Raw genomic sequence first — 18917 nt, forward strand, 5'->3', positions numbered from 1 at the left:
TGCCTGAAGACAGCTTCCCCCTGAAGAAAAATCCCCCATGACAAACAACTCTTTCATCTCCTCATCCCCGAAAATCATTTACAGAAATATCAAAATTCCAGAAGGCAGTAGATATCCCACATTGTAGCCACAAAACAGTTTCTATAGGTCTGCTTCCTTTTTGGAAAAACAAATGACATAAAACAGTTTGTACAAATCTTACTTTACTTCCTGCATTTTGCATTTTGACATATTGTTTTCAGGAAAATCCCTCCAGATTTTATCCTTGTTTCTCAATTACGGTAGAACAATTCTGGTATATTGGGTTTAGTCACTCAAAGGAAGAACAAAATATTTCAGCATTTTAACATAATCTAGTTGGAATCATGGTGAAGAAGACAAATACAAACACCCACACATAAACCTATGTGTAAGGATAAAACCCAAAACTGTAATGCTCACACTCATGCCTGTGAGGGGAATGGGGTGGGGTGGCCTCTGTTTACTGGTAGGAGTAGCTCTCATCATCGTATTCCAGCTGATCTTCATCATCATCATCCAGCAGCCCATACTTAAATTTCCGGTAGACAGTGCCATCTTGGCCCATGTAGACTATGTCATCATCGTCATCCTCATCATAGTCGCGGTCCCTGTACTCAATCACCTGATCCTCTTCAAAGCTGGTGCTCTCGCGATAGTTGCTCTTATAGGAGGAATAAGACTTGCTAGGGTCAGCCAGTTTTTCATAGCCTGACTTCTCTGCTGGCTGGGCTTGGCCCCGTGATTTCCTCCAGATGATCACAGCTACCCCAAGCAGAAGCACCAGCATAACGGAAGAGCTGATGAGCAAGGCTGTTTTGGAATGCTCAGGAGCAGACTCACTCTCGCTTGCTGGAAGGATGCACTCATCTGGTGGAAGATCCCCAAAGGAAGAGGGGAGAGAGAAAAGATGAGAGGGAAAAGACATAATGGGAAAAATTAGTTTCTGATGTTAAGAACTTCACATTTATCTTTTAAATCGAAAATGGTAGCATCACTCTCTGATTTTCTTAAAAGGCACACACCACTCTGCAGAGCTGTGGTGTGTACTACATGAGAGTCCCAGTCTATGTCAAATGATGCCATCAAACCCTTCTGGAATGAATGTCGGTCTGAGATCCAAAGGGAGCCCCCTGCATTCCCATACCTCATGGGTCAATTGCTAAGTGTCCAACTTTACCAATTCATTCTTCTATTTCTCTCCTAAGAAAAATATTCCGTCTTGGGCCATGAATCAGTAAATGCCAAATAAATAACTTAGACTTTTGCTAAGACTTGAGATCTCTCTGTAGCTACTCTTAAATTTGGTCCAACATGATTGTACCATCATTCCAAGACAGAGAAGATTATTTATGAAAACATTGACTCATTTCTGTGTGGAACCTTAGATTTATTCAAGTTAACCTGTTGCTTGACAGTTGAGAAACTGAGACCCACAGAGAGAAGTGAATTTTCACATTGTTAGAGCCAAGAGCTTGTTTGTGGAGCAATCAGAATTTGGACTCAGGAATTCTAACTTCATGATATAGTCTGGAGATGTTAGGATAAAACACTGACAACTCTTTTGACTTCTTGGCATTCTGTGACTCTAATCTAGGGGGAGAGAAGTATCACCTTTATTTCTTCTATCATAATGAAGATTGCTAAGGTTGAGAGCTCTGCCCATCACTCATCAGCCTCTGTTTTGATGCCTTACCTGAGAACATAGACTAACCAAAACTATCAAAATAGGAAAGATTCAACGGTAACTTCAGCAATGAGTTCATTTTACTTACTTTTCACCCACTTATTCAGGTGGTAGGCCTTGAGTAAGTTACCTAATTTTTCCCCTCTTTTTTAACACACCAAATGGGAGTGTAAAAGGAAGTATAAAAGAACGAGAGAAAAAAACTAGCAGGCCATGTTGAACGTACAAGCTGAAATACACACTGTTTTCCATAAATATTTTTGAACCATCTGAGTCTGCCTCCAGGATTATTTTATGAGAGATTCTAGGTATATTGTACATACTAGCTTAATGATATAATACTCCTGCCAATTATTTTAAGGGCAATTATTTTTCGTATTAGATATCGGCTGGTTATGTCTGATTCATCACCAGTATATCTTTCTCTTTTTGCTAGGGATAAAAAAGTTTTTTATTTTATTGCAACTTTCATTCTCATGGGATTTGGTCCATTAAGCTAGTTTCTCCTTCTAAAGTAACAGCACTATCATTATGGCTTTCATTAGCAATATAGCACAGAATTTTTCCCTGGAGGAAATATTAAATCACCAGAGGGATGGATAAGCAATCGGTGTGTGGTACTTGGAGAAAAATACTTCCTGAGGCAGGAGAATCAATAAAAGACCTTTTGAGGTTGGTTCAATCACTAGGGCGCCATATGCAATCATGCCTTACTGCCCTACAGTCTTAGGTCTGCAGAGTCAGGTGTGGCCTCTGTGATCCGGCCTCAGTAAAGAATGAATAGGTAATCAAGAGTGTTTAGACTTTTGCAGAGTTGCCCCAGGTGGATGTCTGAGAGCCACAGAAGGCCCAGGAAAGCTAACTAGTTTTTAATAGGAACAGGCTTACAGAAAATCTGCACCCAACATGCACACATTTCTGGTTTCATTTAAGGCCATCAGTGCAATTAGGGTTATTATTCTTCACTGACACAGCATGAGTATTAGGCAATCAGACCCGGAAGGTGGATGTATATGAGGAGCTGGGAAAATCAGCTCTTTATGGGGGTGGGAAACCTGAAAGGAGTAAATCATTAATTTTTGGAAAGATGCTATTTAGAATTTAACTGAAAAGGCTGATTAAAAAATAAAATAGAAATGGCTGGTAGCAGTTATGGATTGAGGATCTACTTCATTTATAAATGAACATGCTCCCATAAATATGACATGTGTTTTTGTCAGGCCACGATACATCTGAACCCCAAGGAAATGATCTACCTCTGGACTAGAGGATTTATTTTAAGAATTTATTTTTAGACATGGCTTGCCTCCTCCCACAACTACATCAAAATTACAACTAAAATATAGAAAAACCATCACTCAGAACCATTGGAAATTGAGTTGAATGGAAATCTGACAACTAGGGAATTAAAGAAACCACATCCATCCAGATTGATAAGTAGGGTGCAGATGTGTAATGGGCTGGTCCCACGCCCACATGTGGTGGGTAAAAATTCAGGAGGGATATCTTGAGAGGCAGGAGTCCCAGTCCCACACCAGGCTCCCCAGCCCAGGGTTGGAGTGCGAGGAAGGTAAGCCCCCACAACTTCTGGCTGCAAAAACCAGAGGGGATTGTGTTGGTGGAAGAAACTTCCGGAGTCCCCAAGCAGTTCCTCTTAAGGAACCGATACACAGACTTGCTCAGACTCATTCCGTCTGAGCTCCAGCACTGGGGTAGCAGCTTGAAAGGCATCAGTGGCATACAGGGAGGAACTGAAGTGCCTGACGTCAAGGCAAGCAGAGGCCATTGTCCCTTTTCTGAACCCTCCCTGCACAGAGCCACAGAGCCACAGAGCCTGAAGGTTGGTGCCATATCTGAGACTCCATCAACCCAGCACTAGAAGTAGTCAGCCTAGATTCACAGCTTAGCTTTGCCTGGGAACCTCCAAGCCCAGCACAAGTAGCAGCCATCTCAGATGGCTTTATACTCAGGCACTGTGGCCCTGGGCAGTACACAGGTGGGGGTTGACTTTGGGCTGCACCACCCTGTAAACCCCAGAGCCTGTGCACTCAGTGGACAGCTACAGGTCACATCGGAGCACCACTACCCTGCCCCTGCACAGTTTATCCTCCACAGAAGACCAGAGACAGAATCATGGATACGGAGAGCATTTTGATGGTAGCCAGATGTGAGGTGGGTGTGGGGGAATGGGTGAAGAGGTGAGGGGTTAAGAAATACAAATGAGTAGTTACAGAGCAGCCATACACAGAGATACATAGAGATGTAGAGTACAGTATAGGAAATGGGGCAGCCAAAGAACCTATACGCATGATCCATGGACATGAACAATGGCATGGGGATTGCATGAGGAAGTGGGGGATGCTGGGTAGAAGGGGGCAAAGAAGGAAAAATTGGGACAACTGTAATAGCATCATCAATAAAATATAATTAAAAACAAAAAAAAAAAGGATTTATTTTTTAAGAAAAATTGATTCCATTTGGAACATTTCTAAGTTTGTGGCCAATGAGGAACAAATACCCATATGGGTAAAGCTGGGGGTGGGAGACATTTGAAGGGCTGGGAACTGCTTAAAAATGTTTGTTTCTTCTTAACCTTCAATGAAAGTTCATTTCTAAAATGCTTTAGGTCTCTAATGGGAAGGCTAGATTTGGGCTGATTTCCATAGAATGATTCTTCCAGATAATATTGGCATCAGCTTCCTTAATAGTTGAGTCTTTTCCTTTTTTTCTCAGAATTGAAGAATTAAAAAAGAAAGGCACAAAGGAAATTTGTAAAGATAAAATTCTAGGCCTACTCAAGCTCTAATGTTGGAGGCAGCACAGCAGTGGAAAGAATGCAGGCTTTGCAGACCAGAGGACCCATATTCTAATTCCAGCCTCTTAACATTGGTGTGGACTTGGGCATGCTCATCAAGCCCTTTGAGCCTCAGTTTCCTCAGGTATAAAACGGGATTAATAACATCTTCTTATATGAGATGATGGACAGAAAGTTATAAGTACAGTAGGCAGGCACGTAGCAGGTACTCAATAAAATGGTAGTCATACTGAGTTTCCAGAACTTTCTATTCTTCTCTCCCTCCTGCTTCCATCCGCTTCCTGAGGATACGCCCTGCTTCTGCAGGCTGCCTTCCTCTCCCCTCACCTGTGGAATCCTGGCAGTCACAGCACTCCTGGGCGTTGCTGGGATCGGAGGTATTACAACAGTGCAGGCAGCGCCCTTCATCCATGAGCAGCAGCAGGTTGGAGGGGCACACGGTACAGTTCTTGGCACCAGGTCCTTTGCATTCTACACAGCTCTCATGGCATTTTTCACAGTTAAATTTCTCCCCCTGTTAAGAACAATCAGGGGATTTCTTTTGAATGAGGAGGGATTTTCAAGGCCCTAGAGATCCCAGATAGGAGTTCTATCTTATCTCCATAAGGAAGGGAGGAATATGGGGGACAAGAGAAAGGTAACCCATTCTGGATGAAAGACAGAGCCAGCTCTCAGCACTTGGATGGAATCATTGCTGGGAATCATTCCCTCTGAGATTCCCCTGATGGCATACTGGGAGAACAGGCCTCAGGAACAGCTCAGGCTGCAAACTGACAGCTCAGGCTGTACCTGGTCAAGGACAAGTTTTATCTGGCCCATTTTATATTGACCTTCATGGATTAAATTTTTTTCATTCATTGCCCACATTTCAAAGTTGGGGTATCCCACACGTAAATTCACCATTCCCACATGGGAATGGCACTCTTGTATTTGATACTTTCCTATTTGATCTAGCTAGGGGCGGCCAACGTTTTGGCATCTCTGAGCCCCATTGGAAGAAGAGTTGTCTTTGGCCACACGCTAAATACACAAACACTAAAAAAAAACTGATGAGCAAATAAAAGATATTGAGTAAATTGATGATTTTGTGTTGGGCCGCATCCATCACCACTCTGGGCTATGAGGGCTGGACACCCCTGCCACTTGCTCTGATGTCAACACATAGGTGAAACATCAAATTCCACTTTTCATCAAGCTTGCCCTGGGGTTTTCTTTGAAAGCACCTTTGACTCATTACCTACTTGGCCTCTGTCCCAGAGTAATATAAGTTATGATTGTTTAACTAAAGCAGTTCAATCTCAATCAGAAGGGGATTGAGAGACGAGGAGAAACTGACAAGTTCCTCTTTCACTGGTGCTAGAAATGTACATGAGGAAAGATAGCTTCCCATTTCACTTCTTCACTTTGGAAAGATGGTATCATAGAAAAAGAAAGAAAGGACATGGTCTTTTCTTGAGCACTTTGGCATGTTCTAGGCACTGACAAAGTGTTTTCTCAACTATTATTATCTCATCCAATCCTGGATTAGGAGTCAGAATTCCTGGGTTCAATCGCAGCTTTGTTATAACACTTACTATTCTTGTGGTCTTTACCAATTATTTAATCTCTCTGAACCTCATTTTCACCAAAGTGTAATGAGGGCTAATGTCAGAATTTAAAGAGAGCTCATATGTGAGTATGTTGGGTCATGTTCACTTCACCATGAAAGAGTTCTTCAATGTCTGAAGTTTGGAAACACAATCAAGAAGTTAGTGGATTCAGAAATCCACGGTTTCTAGGCAAACAAATGAAAATATATCTTAATACACTATGAAGAGGTAGAGGACATGAAAAAAACAACATCAGTTATGCAGTTCTCACATTATTCAGATATTTCAGGTTATAAAGCAATGGGATAAGAAAGAAGATATTTCTCATTTCTGACATAATGTTCCTATGTAGGCTTGAAACTTCTAAGGTCATGAGCAATGAATGTAGATTTAATTTTGAGGCCCTCATTACTTAACTTCCTCATTGTTTATTCCATATCTTCTCTATTCCTTTGATTGAAGTTAAAGCTACAGGTAAATAGCATCTTTAACCTCTAATGCAACAGCAGATTTTAAAACATTACACCTGCACTACAGAAAGTATAGGAATTTTAGGACTTTTTTTTAACTTTTCCCAGAATGACACACAGAAACTAGTTCATTTCCCTCTGTGCGGTGGCAGTAGGCGCACCATGCCCAGCACTCAGTACCTCTCCCACTCTGTATTGCCCCACAAGACAGTCTGAGATGCAGATTCCTCCCAGGAGGTGGTAACTCCACACGCACGATAAGCACTTCAGTGGCTCTTTTCCTGAAAGAAAAAAAAATGATTCTAAATTATGAGACTGACCTTGAATTTTTGCCTTTGTCTTGGTTCCAGAACACTTAGGAACAAGGAATATGTCAAGTAAATTGAAACAGGAGGGTGAATTGATTGAGGATATGAAAAAAGTCTATGAGATACCAAGTGAAGACTTAGAAATTATCCATTTAATTCAATCAATATAAACTTTACATTTGGGAATTGAGCATCTGGACATGACAGATCTTTTATTAAAGCAAGAGGATTTTCAGAGAATGAGAAATCATATAGAACATTTATAAAACCTTCAATTGTCATTCTGCTTATTTTCAGCTTGTATAGAGGACAAGGATGAATACAGGCTGATTTTGGGTGTCCCAAAACTCAGCAACTAACTCATGATTAGGCAGTTCTTAACTGAGAAACACCAGACTTGAAACTTAAAATGCTGGGGCTAAAAGAATTTTTAAAATATATTTTTAAAAAAAGATTGCATTTCTTTATTTTTAGAGAGAGAAGGGAATGGAAGGAGATAAAGAGGGAGAGAGACATCGATGTGTGAGAGAAGCCACATCAGCCAGAGCAAGGGCTAAAAGAATTTAACAGATCAGTTTGTCCAATGGTTCTTAATTATGGGAGTGATAGTTTCCTTTGAAATTCTCTTGCAAATGATATACTCTCTTTTCAGAAATGTAGCATCCTATTTGATTATTATTTTTAAAATAAAACTAAGGCCCAGACATGTGAAATCACTCATTCAAGGTTACATAGGTAATAGTTGAGTCGTGATTCAAATTCGGGTTTGTTGACTCACGTTCCAGCACTTTATCTATCCTACTATCTACTTTAGCACATGGACCACTACGTAGAAGCCTAGATTTATAGACTCTCTTTCCTGTGGAGGTAATCCCCCTCTCTCCTAATTCAGAGACGCATAGAATGGCTGACCCAAACATTTCTTTCCATGCAGCTATCAAGGGATAACTTCTGGGAAGAGTTTGGAGACAGAAGACCTGAGTTCTAGCTCATTCTCTTAGGAAGGCCCTGACATTTTTGCTGAGAATCTCAAAACAAGGATAGAGACAGACAGAACAACAATGTGCCTAGTACTGTGACTTGGAACTTGTATATGTATTCTAATCAGAAGAATATTATTGTAAAAAGTGGTTAGTTAAACTCGAACTAGAACTGTTAAGTCCTGTCCTGCAAATTCACTATGGAGTTAACATTTCATGTCTAATCTGTGAGCTCAATCATTTATAATGTTTCCCTGGAAAATGAGTTTTGAGCTATAAACAACATCTTAGAGAATAAACCTTTATTACTAAACTGCTTCTTTCCTTGAGGCTGTCTGTAGTGATAGAAATTAAAAGCCATTCTATTTTTATTTTATTTTTAGCTTCATACAGAATCTCCTACAAGTCCGAATCAGAACTGTAGTCTTTGATGAACAAATTAATCTTCCTCTACTTCCTTCCTTCCTACCCTACATGTTTCTAAAATACAGCTTACATGTCTTACTTGTCTTACTCCAGTTTTAAAATACAGAGGTGTGGGGTTTGGTTTGATTTTTGTTTTCTTTATGAAGAGAAATTAAGGGTAGGAAAACTTAAAAATTAAAAGAGGAAAAAATGTTAGGTTACAAAATGTGTACCTTAAGATTGGTTATGTTTTTCAGAAGACCAGCAATAATTTGGCTGAGGCTTGGATCCTGGACAATCCCCAAGAGTACTACCTGTCACCTTGAGTAACAAATCACTAACTCCATTTACATCTCCTCTATTGATTTATTGCAAATCCTCCACACTTAGGACACAAAGAGTCTTTTGCAAAAGACAATTTGTAAGTTTCCAGAATGTTTTCTATTGTTTTCAAGTTTAACATCCTACATTTATCATTGCTTCTAAGGATCTGCAGGAGCCTTGGGGCCTATAAAGACGGGTTTGGTATTTCCTTAAAATTCAGAACAGCTCACCATCTGCTCTCCCTTGGACTGACCCCCATTGGAGGAATTCACCAATGAATTCATTGAGCAACCTCCTGGGAGCTGTTCATGGCATTATTCACACAGAGGGAGAAAGCTCAGGAGAGTTAGGAGGGTTTGGCTTCTCAGCCTGGATTTTCATTTCAAACAATTTTGTAAGGAGGATAGATAAAAAGTGTAAATGTGTAAAGGCAAGAAATGAGCTAATTATGGGAAAACCAGTTGCATACAAATGTACATACATATGAAGCCTTGGTGTGCTATCCCCCTGGTCCTGCCTCCCAGTAGCTCAGTGCTTTTCAACTTTTTTAAAATACCCTAATATTATTAGGGAGTCAAATGTGAATAAACTACAATCTAGCTGACAAATTACTTAAGCACGTTGCTAAATTTTCCTTTTATCTTTCATGCTAATGTTTTAAGAAGAAAGGAATTCATACTTTTTTCAAGCAGCATATATAGCTCAAGAGAGAACCTGTCCCCAGATTTTGTGCACTCGAAGTCCACAGTTTACATTAGGGTTCATTCTTGGTGTTGTACATTCTATGAATTTGGATAAATGTATAATGACATATATCCACTGTTATGGTATCATACAATGTTTTCACTGCCTTAAAATCTCCTGTGCTTGGCCTGCCGTCTTTATCCCCTGCCCCTGGCAACCACTGATCTTTTCTACTGTCTCCATAGTTCTGCCTTTTCCAGAATGTCATGTAGTTGGAATCATATACTATGTAACCTTTTCAGATTGGCCTCTTTCACTTAGTAGGAAGCATTCTAGTTTCCTCCACATGCTTTTATGGCTCAGTAGTTTGTATCTCTTTAGTCCTGAATAGCATGGTCTGGATGTATTGATAAGTGTTTGGGACTAGAAAACCATCATCCTTAATCTGCCCAGGAAAGCCCAAACCCAATTAAACTTATACTTTTTTACAACACCATATGTACAACATCACTAATAATTTCTTTAATCCCCGTGAAACTCTTAAAAAGCTGGTGTTCTGTTTTGATTGAATGACATTAATGATGGTTGCCTGATCTAGATTAGAAACCCAGTTTCCTCCTCTTACCCCCACTAGCCGACTGCTCTGTTGGGATTACAGTTTTCAGAGTTAGCAAATGAAAATATAATATTTTATCTGGCAATCCTAGTTGGAAAAAAGCCCCACACATTCAGTAATGCTGATACCGAAGGTTCCTTCAACTTTTCAAAAAACCTAATAGAAAGCCAATATTTGCCACGATATGGCCAATGACAATATGCAAACTTTCCACCCCCTACCTCACCCTCAATGCAATGTGATCTCTCATTTGTTATCTTATTCTGGTGAGAAGTTTTGAGCAGCAACTGTATGCGGTGCTGGAATGAAAAAAAAAAACCAAACAAAAACACCCCACAAATTAATGATTACTTAAGGCAGATTGTTTGGAAGGGAAATTATTTCAAAAGCTGCGGTTGCAAATAGTGAAGGGTGTGACCCACTGTTTGTAGAGTTTCCTTGGTGTTGCCTCAAGGACTGCCTGGAAGTGGTGGGGCAGGTAAACGCAGGGCATGAGGTGGGACTCTAGGATCCCTCCTGTGTTCCACCCTGAGCAGCTCTTTCTTGGTCAATTTTCATAATAGAATTCAGGCTAAGATGTCATCTGTAAACATCATCTGAAACCACTGTTCTAAATTAGAGATGTGTTATCTCATACAGTAGCCAATAGAGCACTTGAAACGTGGTTAACCTGCAACTTGAGTTGTGCTGTAAATGTAAAATAAACATCAGACTTAAATACTTAGAACAAAAAAAGGATGTAAAATTTCTCCATCAATTTTATGTTGTTTAATGTTCAAATGATAATATTTTGATGTTAAAATATATGAAATCCATTTTATCTGTTTTCTTAAAGTGTGACTACTAAAAATTTTAAAATTATATGTATGGCTTGTGTTATATTTTTATTGGATACTGCTGAAAACACCATGCTGTGAGATATGTAAAAGAAATTCTAGGACTGGTTTGAATAGCACATGACCACAGGACCATTCCCAGGGTAGTGTAGATTGTTCACTAGTCTAAGCACTTTCTAGCTAAGAGACATTTTAGAAAATATTTTACTTTAAATATTTTTTAAATATTTAGATATTTAAAAATAGATAGGGGGGAAGGGAGGGAGAAAGAGGGAGAGAAATATTGATGTGTAAGAGACATATAGACAGGTTGTGTCTCACAGCCCCTGACTGGGGGCCTGTCCCGCGACCCAGGCATGTGCTCTGAAGGGGAATCAAACCAGTGACCCTTCGGTTTGCAGGCCGGCATTCAAGCTACTGAGCCACACCAGATGCAGCTAGTTAAGAGTAATTTAACATTTATATTACTGAGAGTTACTCGCTCCAGTTTTTCCCCCCTTCTCAGTATGGAGACATTTCTTTCGATTATGGCTGCAACCAGCAGAGGAAAGTGGGCCTGTGACTCTGGCCGCATTTTTCAGAGAAATGCAGGGCTCATAGCCCAGGACAGGCCAAGGCAGCTCCGTGGCAGAAGATCCAGACCAACCGCTCTGCCGCTCCCAGTCAGCCCAAGGGACTGAGGGCTCCTCTGAGCCAGCAGCACCTTCCCCTCTTCCGCCAGCCTTCTGTCGCCTCCCCGTTCGACATGGGCTCCCCTGCTGCTTCAGCTGGGGAAGGGCCACACTGATGGTCACCTTTGTGATGGGCTCGAGGTGGGGGCCAGACAGAGGGCACAGCTCCGCTGTCTGAGACTAGTCGGGGACTGGGGAAGCAGCTGCCATAGCTGGGGTGTTGGGCCGCCTTGGGGCTCTGCCTGAGTCCCAGGCCACTGCCGTGTGGGTGGGAGCTCATGGCTGTCCCCACAGGATCCCAGCAGGTGGGAATGATCCCCCTGCCTGGTGCTGCCACCGGCTGCCCAGGCACCCCTGATGGGACCCGCCGCCTCGATCGGCCCCTGAGACAGTGCTCAGTGCTAGAAATACAAACGTAAGACATACATTTGTACCTTTGATGACGACCTCGGTCTCCGGGGTGGGACAAAGATAAAATAAACCATTACAAAATACGCTTTCTGGGCTGCAGGGATTCTGTCTTGTCCACAGCTGTACGGACATTGTCTGGGCCATCATGGTGGGTAAATACTTGCTGAATTAATCAACAGATGGATGAACACAGAGTGGATGTTGTTAGGGAAGGCTTTCTAAAGGAAATGCTGACTATAAAATTTGTATAGGAAAAGGGCTAGAAATAGCCAACAAAATTTTTTAAAAAGGATAACAGGACTGCACCCTACCAGCTACCAATATTAACCTTGTAAGTTTTAACAATTGAAATATTGTAGGAGGTAGTGACGTAAGAAATCTCCAAGCCTGTAGAGAATTTTTATGAGTTTATTTGAGCCAAACTGATGACAACTGGAGCGAAGCAAAATCTCAATGGACTGAGAAAATGCTCTGGAGAATGGCAGTTTGGCAGTTTATTTTATACATTAGAATAAAAGGAAGAAATGCAAGGAGAGTTACACGAAATCCACTGGTGATAGTTAAGGGTGTAGGAGAAAGCAAAGTGGGGCAATCTCTGGGGTTGGATAAAAAGGAAAAATAGAGAAACACACTTCTTTTACGTGGGTGGGTACAGGATAGTTAATAATTAACATTTACAGCACATGAGATGATGTTTGTGGAATAAGATAACAATGAGGGGTTCCGTGGTCCCCTGCAGGGAGCTGGTGCCTTGAGGAGTCTGGAAAAGAAGATTCTTCTGACATTGCAAAGTTACGTTATCTTAGATGCAAAAAGACAATAGAGAGGCTCACTTAAAGACTGACCTTTGTCAAGGAACAGAGGGCGAGAACATGACCACCCGTTATGACTCTCCTTTAGTTAGGAATTCTTATATTCAGACCATCCTATGTGGTTACTTTCAGTCTCTGAGTTTGTAGGACCCTCCCTGCAGGCCTCCCCTGAGCTAGTCAGGCTTCGGATGTGGCCCCTTTTTCATCTACAGAAGTGCTTCTTTCCTGAATGTCGAAAGGTGATCATGATCATATTTATGTGTCAAACTATGAAAGGAAATGAACAGATATGGGTTTTATAAAGATCACTCTGGCACTATTGGACAGGATGAACTGGGGGGAGAGCGCAAGACCAGAGCCAGGGTGTCGTGCTGGCTGCTTCAGAAAGTCAGCGGGAGATACTGAGAAGGGAGAAGGAGGAGAACAAAAATGCGGAAAGATACCTGAGTAGAGAAATGCTTAGGAGAGAGAATGTGTAGGACAGACAGTTAACAGACCTTGAAGTTTACCATTGTTGAAGGGCAGGTGGGCTGGACAGGAGGCGAGCGGTAGATATCTTCAAGGTTTCAAACCTGGGCAGTTGGTTGGACAGCGGATCCATTAACAGAAAGAGTGAGTGTCAGAGGAAACCCAGATTGTGCTTGCTCTGGGACATATTGATTTAAAGGGCAGATAAGTAGGTATCTGGAAACTAGGAATGGAGCTTGGGAGAGTTAGAAGCAGACATCTTCAGTAGCTGTTGAAGTAATGAAAATGTAGTAAAGTTCACTAGGTAGAAGATTGCATGCTCAACAGGTGGAGAAGGAAGACAGACTAGGTGTAAAACACTTCCAGGGGAGATGATACCTGTGTCTGGGTCTTGAAGGCTGGAGGCTGGGAAGAGGCAGCAGTGTAGCCTGGGTCAGAGGGCGGTGCAGGAGCAGAGAGAGAATACAGGGGGTGCTGACACGCAAGAGGATTGGTTATGAGGTTGGTGAGCAAGAGGAGCCACCACAGGGGGTGGAAAAAAAGAGAGGAGCTAAGCAGGAAGGAAAACTTTGTACTTTTCCATTCACACATGCAAAATGACAGGTATACCCTTACCTTCGCATTCGTGGCAAGTCGGATGGCATCTCTCACAGGTCTTTGTCCTTTGATCTGCATAGTAGCGCTCTGGGCAGGTGCGAAGACACTCTCCCTTGGAGTGGAGCAGAAAGAAAAACGTATCGCAAGTCAGGCAGTCGGTGGGCCGCGGGCCCCGGCAGGCCTTGCAGCTCTTGTTGCACCTCTCACACCGTCCAGTGGAGTTTTCCGCATAATATCTGCAACCAAGGAGGGAAGCAAAGACTGAATTCTAAGCGTTGCTCCTAAATTGGGTGTGGTGGAAAAACCATGGTTCGTCACACAGTGTTCATTTATAAGCTAGATGAATTTAGATTCTTTACTCATTACCTTTACTCATTAGATTTATTACTAACTATATTAATAAATCTAATGATTCTTCATTTTCTTATCTGTAAATTGGGCATTATAATCTCCCCCTGATATTTGTGAGGATTAAGTTAGACAACACACATGAAAGGACCTGTTCTTATCATATGTAGCAGTGCCACAATAATGATTAGCTATCTTTGCCTTCTATATATGCATGTGCTTTTCCACTTGAAAGATTCAAGCTTTAAGTTGTGTTGAATGGGATCAGAGAATGGAAGACATTTTAAATGTGCCTCTGAGTGGTTCTTCTAATTTCTCAATTTAAAAACCATCTTGAAATAGAAGGCGACATAAGTGATGTTGATGTTTTCATAGGAATAGATGTAACTTCTATTGAAAAGATTTTTGTAGGCTAAACATAACAGTATTCACTGTTCATTAAGTTTCTACTATATACCTGATAGTACACTAGAAACTTTATCAACTTAATATTTCATCTTATTGAACCTAAAAATGAAACACTAGAGTGTGGCACTTAGGAGCTTGCCCTTTGAAACAAGGTTACATGGGGTCAAAGCCCAACCATATCACTAATGAGCAATGTGACCCAGGGCAAGTTGCACAACCTCTTTGTGTCTCAGGTCTGTAATATGGGATTATTGTAAGTAACTACAATTAAACAACTTATTACTGAGAAACTTGTTAGAACAGTGCCCAACACATTATGAGTAAATAATGTATATTAGTGATAATTATGAATGATATCCTTAATATTATATAGCAATATTATCTTATTAATATTCATATGAGTATTTAGTCCTCATAGTAAATCTTATGACATTTGTATTTTACATATGTAAAACCTGGGGCTCAAAGAATTTAGACAATTTGCTTAAGGTGAGATAGCTAGTAAAGTGGAAAATGTGATTGGAGCTTATCTGTTAAATGCTACTATAACAAAGCAGTGCATTATGGGAAGGTAAATTTTAAAAAAATGCACATAAGATAGAAGAGAGAAAAGGAATCATTGTCAAAGATGAACTTGTAGGGGGTCATCTGAGCCTTCTTGGCATCTCTGGACATCTGCACACTGAAGCTCTCCTAGAAACCCAAAGGTTCCATCCTCGGTTTCTATGGCACAATATTATTGAGCCCAGTAGTCTTTTTTTTTTTTTTTTAAAGATTTATTTTAATTCTACTAACTTGTTGAAAACTATGCCATGGCTACATAATGCTGAGCGTGCCTCTACCTAGCCACCTGGCACTGATCTGAGTGAGTACATTTGTACTTCAGTGGCCCAGCCTGTGGCAAATGAAGCCTTGTTTGATCTTTCTGCAGTTTGGTGAAGAACAGTTACTGAAGAACAATTACAATGAGTCACTTGTTGGGAACCGTCCCACCTGTTTTCAGGGACTGTAGCCTCACAGGTAGGCAAGAGGGCCCCAAGGCTGGAGCTGAGAAAAGAGGCCTTGGGAAAATAGGCCACTCAGGAGACAAAACCTGCCTCCCTGGCAGGGGCACAGCTCCTGCCTCCCTCACATCAGCTTGTTTGGCCCCGGAGGATGGCTGATTAGTCAATGACGGGTAAGACCCCTCAATGGCAGGGGCAGCCTAAGACAGGCACAGGTGCATAGGAACCGTCATGGGAACGACATGGGGGACACAGAGAAGGGGAAAAAGACCCTCACCCCTCAGCTTTGATATGGCAGGAGTCCTCTTTCTATCTGAAAGGAGTCTCCTTATCTCTTGGTGGCTCTGCCCCACCCACCTAGCTCAGGCTTGAAACAATACTAAAGGCAGGTACAGCCCTAAACTGGATTGGGTGGTTCCCGGGGACAATTAGGCCTGGGAAAGGAATGCATTAAGTCCCCTGAGACTTACTTTGCTAAGAATGCCCTCGGGTTAATGACTACTGATATTTGGGCTTGAGCATAGAATGTGATCAGTTATCCAGAATGGGTGCCACCCTGTCTACCAGACACTGACCTGAGGCAAATCTCTTGTGTTCCTTCACTTGTTATCTATTTGTTTTCTGTAAACATAACCTTTTGACATTGATTGATGAGCTTTACATCCCTGCTGCATACCCTTGCCCGTACGGTTCTCCATAAGAGCCACTTCAAGAGAACGGCTCGGGGCCTTCTCCACTAAAGGGAATTGCTACCCCTTCCCCTGGCAGACTGAGAGAAAAGTGTCTGGGAAGACTTATTTTATTTCCCCATCCATGACAACCTGGAGCGTACTCTGTGGGACCAGAGTCCACCCTCCACCTCAGTCACTCAGTAAAATTCTTAGGTATTTGAGAGAGAAGATTATGAGAGAACAAAGGAAAGCACCAACCATGAACTGAATAGTTGATAAAGATCATATAGGATTCACAAGAGAAAGCAGCAGGGAAAAGTGAAAAGAATGGAGGGAATAGACAGGATTGAAGCCAGAAGACATGATTTTTGATTTTAACTCCATCATGTGTAAGTAGCTGTGTGACTTTTTCAACCTCTTTGATCCTGGCTTTCCTCATCTGTGAAGTGGAGAGAATATCAACCTCATAGAATAGTTGTAGAATCAAATCATAATGTAAAGATACGTAGTGAGTGGAAATACTATGTAAACTGTAAAGCAGCCTACAAAACGTTCTTTACTAATGTTATGAAGACAAAAATAATCAATAGGACCCCAATGGAACAAAAGCACATCAATATCAAGTAGGTTTTAAAAATTATCAAAGGGTAATGCTATGACGGACAAAGACTTAACCTGGGGTGCTGAACACACTATACATTGGTCCGATGATGTGTTGTAGAACTGCGAACATGAAACCTGTATAATTTTGTTAACTAGTGTCACCCCAATAAGTTAAGTTTAAAAAAGGGTGATAACTAAAAGAAAATGGAGAGTTTATTGGATCAGATTAAAAGAAGAGTACAGTGTCACCGATTACTTTGATGACGTTTTTGCATTAGGTGGCTGTGAAATCTCTTGAGCCTGATCTTGTGCATAAATACATACAGTAATTGGGACCTTTAAAATCCTGCTCTGAGGTCAAACACTAAAATAATTGTGTGTGTTGGGAATGGGTGCAGAGAATTACATGCATGCCTTCCCAAGGCAAAGAGATTTAACATACGAAGTTTGTGCAATGCATGTGCATTATTGATTTTACAAGAGGAACAATTTCAGTTAAATATCTCCACTTATACCTTATTAACACCCTATTTTCTCCATTGAAAAGATTTATGACAATCTATGCCTCCCTTCCCAATGGGCTACTTCACATACCGTGGAACAATTGTCTTCTTAATTCCATGGTCTGTGATCTATTTAGATTATACTCCCTTTCTTGTGCATAACAATATTGAATGACTCAATTTGAGGAAGATGGTGATTCTTTAAATGGGATCCAGATTTTTTTCAGGCATTTATTAGGATGGAGGGGAGGGGTGAAGCCAAGCAGCCCCATCCCCTCTCTTGTCTGTTAAGGCCCTTTCTTTGTTGATCTATATGGCTCGTGTGTTTTGAGGGCTGCTAATGTGTACGTTTCTGTGCTGAGTCTTGTAGAAATATGTGAGAATTAGAGGTGTTTTTCTTCGAGGAGCTTGTCATTTTTTTAGTAGGGCTATGTAAGAAGAATAAGTTCCGGAAGGTTAAGGTCTTTGACTTACTCATCGTATACATACAAGGTGTTCTTCACTAAGCATATGTTGAATGAATGACCAAATGAATGAGGTAAATCGAAACACAAGCCAGTGTATTATACTAAAATGAGTCCTACAAGGAGCGATTGCTATGGAACTGAAGAGAAGTGCCAATTGGGCAAAAGCATTTGTGGAAAGTTTAAGGTTACAGCTTTTCAATTTGGGTCTGAAAACTCTCAGTGCTCTAGGTTACTTGTTGGGAAGGAAGAGTTAGCAAAAGACCTATAATCAATCCTTCTCTTTACTGGAGATGCCTAAGGGTAAAATAGGGATGACCCAGTCAAATCATCTTCTAAATATGCTTGTCAGCAGACTTTCTGATAACTATGCTAATAGTTTTTCCTCATTGAAAAATAATAGTTCTTATTTGTGAAATGCTCTTAGAAGGATACACCTTCTAAAAGTGTTTAGGTTGCCTATGATAACTAAACCTTAATTTGTGGGTTTAAGGAGCATGGCAGGTTAGTGAATTAGTGGAGAGTTTAATGGAAATATTTAACTGGAATTATTCTTTCTGTGAAAGCAATGTTGCACATACATTGCTTAGACCTCACATATTAAGTGAAATCCGAATAAATCTGAATGCAGAAGAGAAAGAAACTATATTCATGGTCTTGGATTTCCCGAAGGGAAGAATGCTTCACAGAAGAATGCTAGTGACTGCTCGTAACCTTTGAATTATTAGTGAAGTTTGGCATGTGAGTCTGATCTGACAATCTGACCCTTTTCGTTCTCTCATTGGGTCACTGGCCTCTCCTGTTTCCTTTTCCGTTACTCCAAACTGGCAGAAATCCTTCAGACACTGTTAGGCCTGGGTTGGACTCTCATCTTTGTCCTTTACTGGCAGTTAGACTTCAGTCTGGTTATGTAAGATGAGCTTCCTTATCTGCAAAATGAGTTTGCTAATAGTGAGATCTGGAGTAGTGATGGGATTAAATGAGGGAAAAGTGTGTTGAGCAACTTACCCTTCCCTGCACTGGGGCAGGCACTGCTTTCCCAGCTGGAACCAGCCTGGTCGGCAGGAGAGGCACTGCATGCTGTGCCTGCCCTCACATGTTCTGCAAGAGCTGTGGCAGGGGGCACACTGGTGGCCGTCTTCATCAGCGTAGTAGCCCTCGGGGCAGTCCTGCACACAGGTTGTATCTGCCAAGGGAAGAAGAGTCTGCCTTGGTATCAAGTATG

At 41.3% G+C, this 18917-nt stretch overlaps 1 protein-coding gene across 1 annotated transcript in view; it reads right to left on the reverse strand.

Moving 5' to 3' along the window:
• Positions 1 to 453: 453 nt before the first annotated feature.
• PCSK5 (proprotein convertase subtilisin/kexin type 5) overlaps positions 454 to 18917 on the reverse strand; it is a 413154-nt gene continuing 394690 nt past the window's right edge. The window contains 5 exon segments of the mRNA XM_054583010.1: positions 454 to 888; positions 4848 to 5034; positions 6760 to 6860; positions 13710 to 13927; positions 18701 to 18878. Coding sequence (XP_054438985.1) covers positions 482 to 888; positions 4848 to 5034; positions 6760 to 6860; positions 13710 to 13927; positions 18701 to 18878 — 1091 coding nt within the window. The 3' untranslated portion in view covers positions 454 to 481.

This window comes from Pteronotus mesoamericanus, unplaced genomic scaffold (genome assembly GCF_021234165.1).
Source record: "Pteronotus mesoamericanus isolate MK-2021 breed Mesoamerican mustached bat unplaced genomic scaffold, CSHL_Meso_final contig_73, whole genome shotgun sequence".
NCBI classification, from domain to species: Eukaryota; Metazoa; Chordata; class Mammalia; order Chiroptera; family Mormoopidae; genus Pteronotus; species Pteronotus mesoamericanus.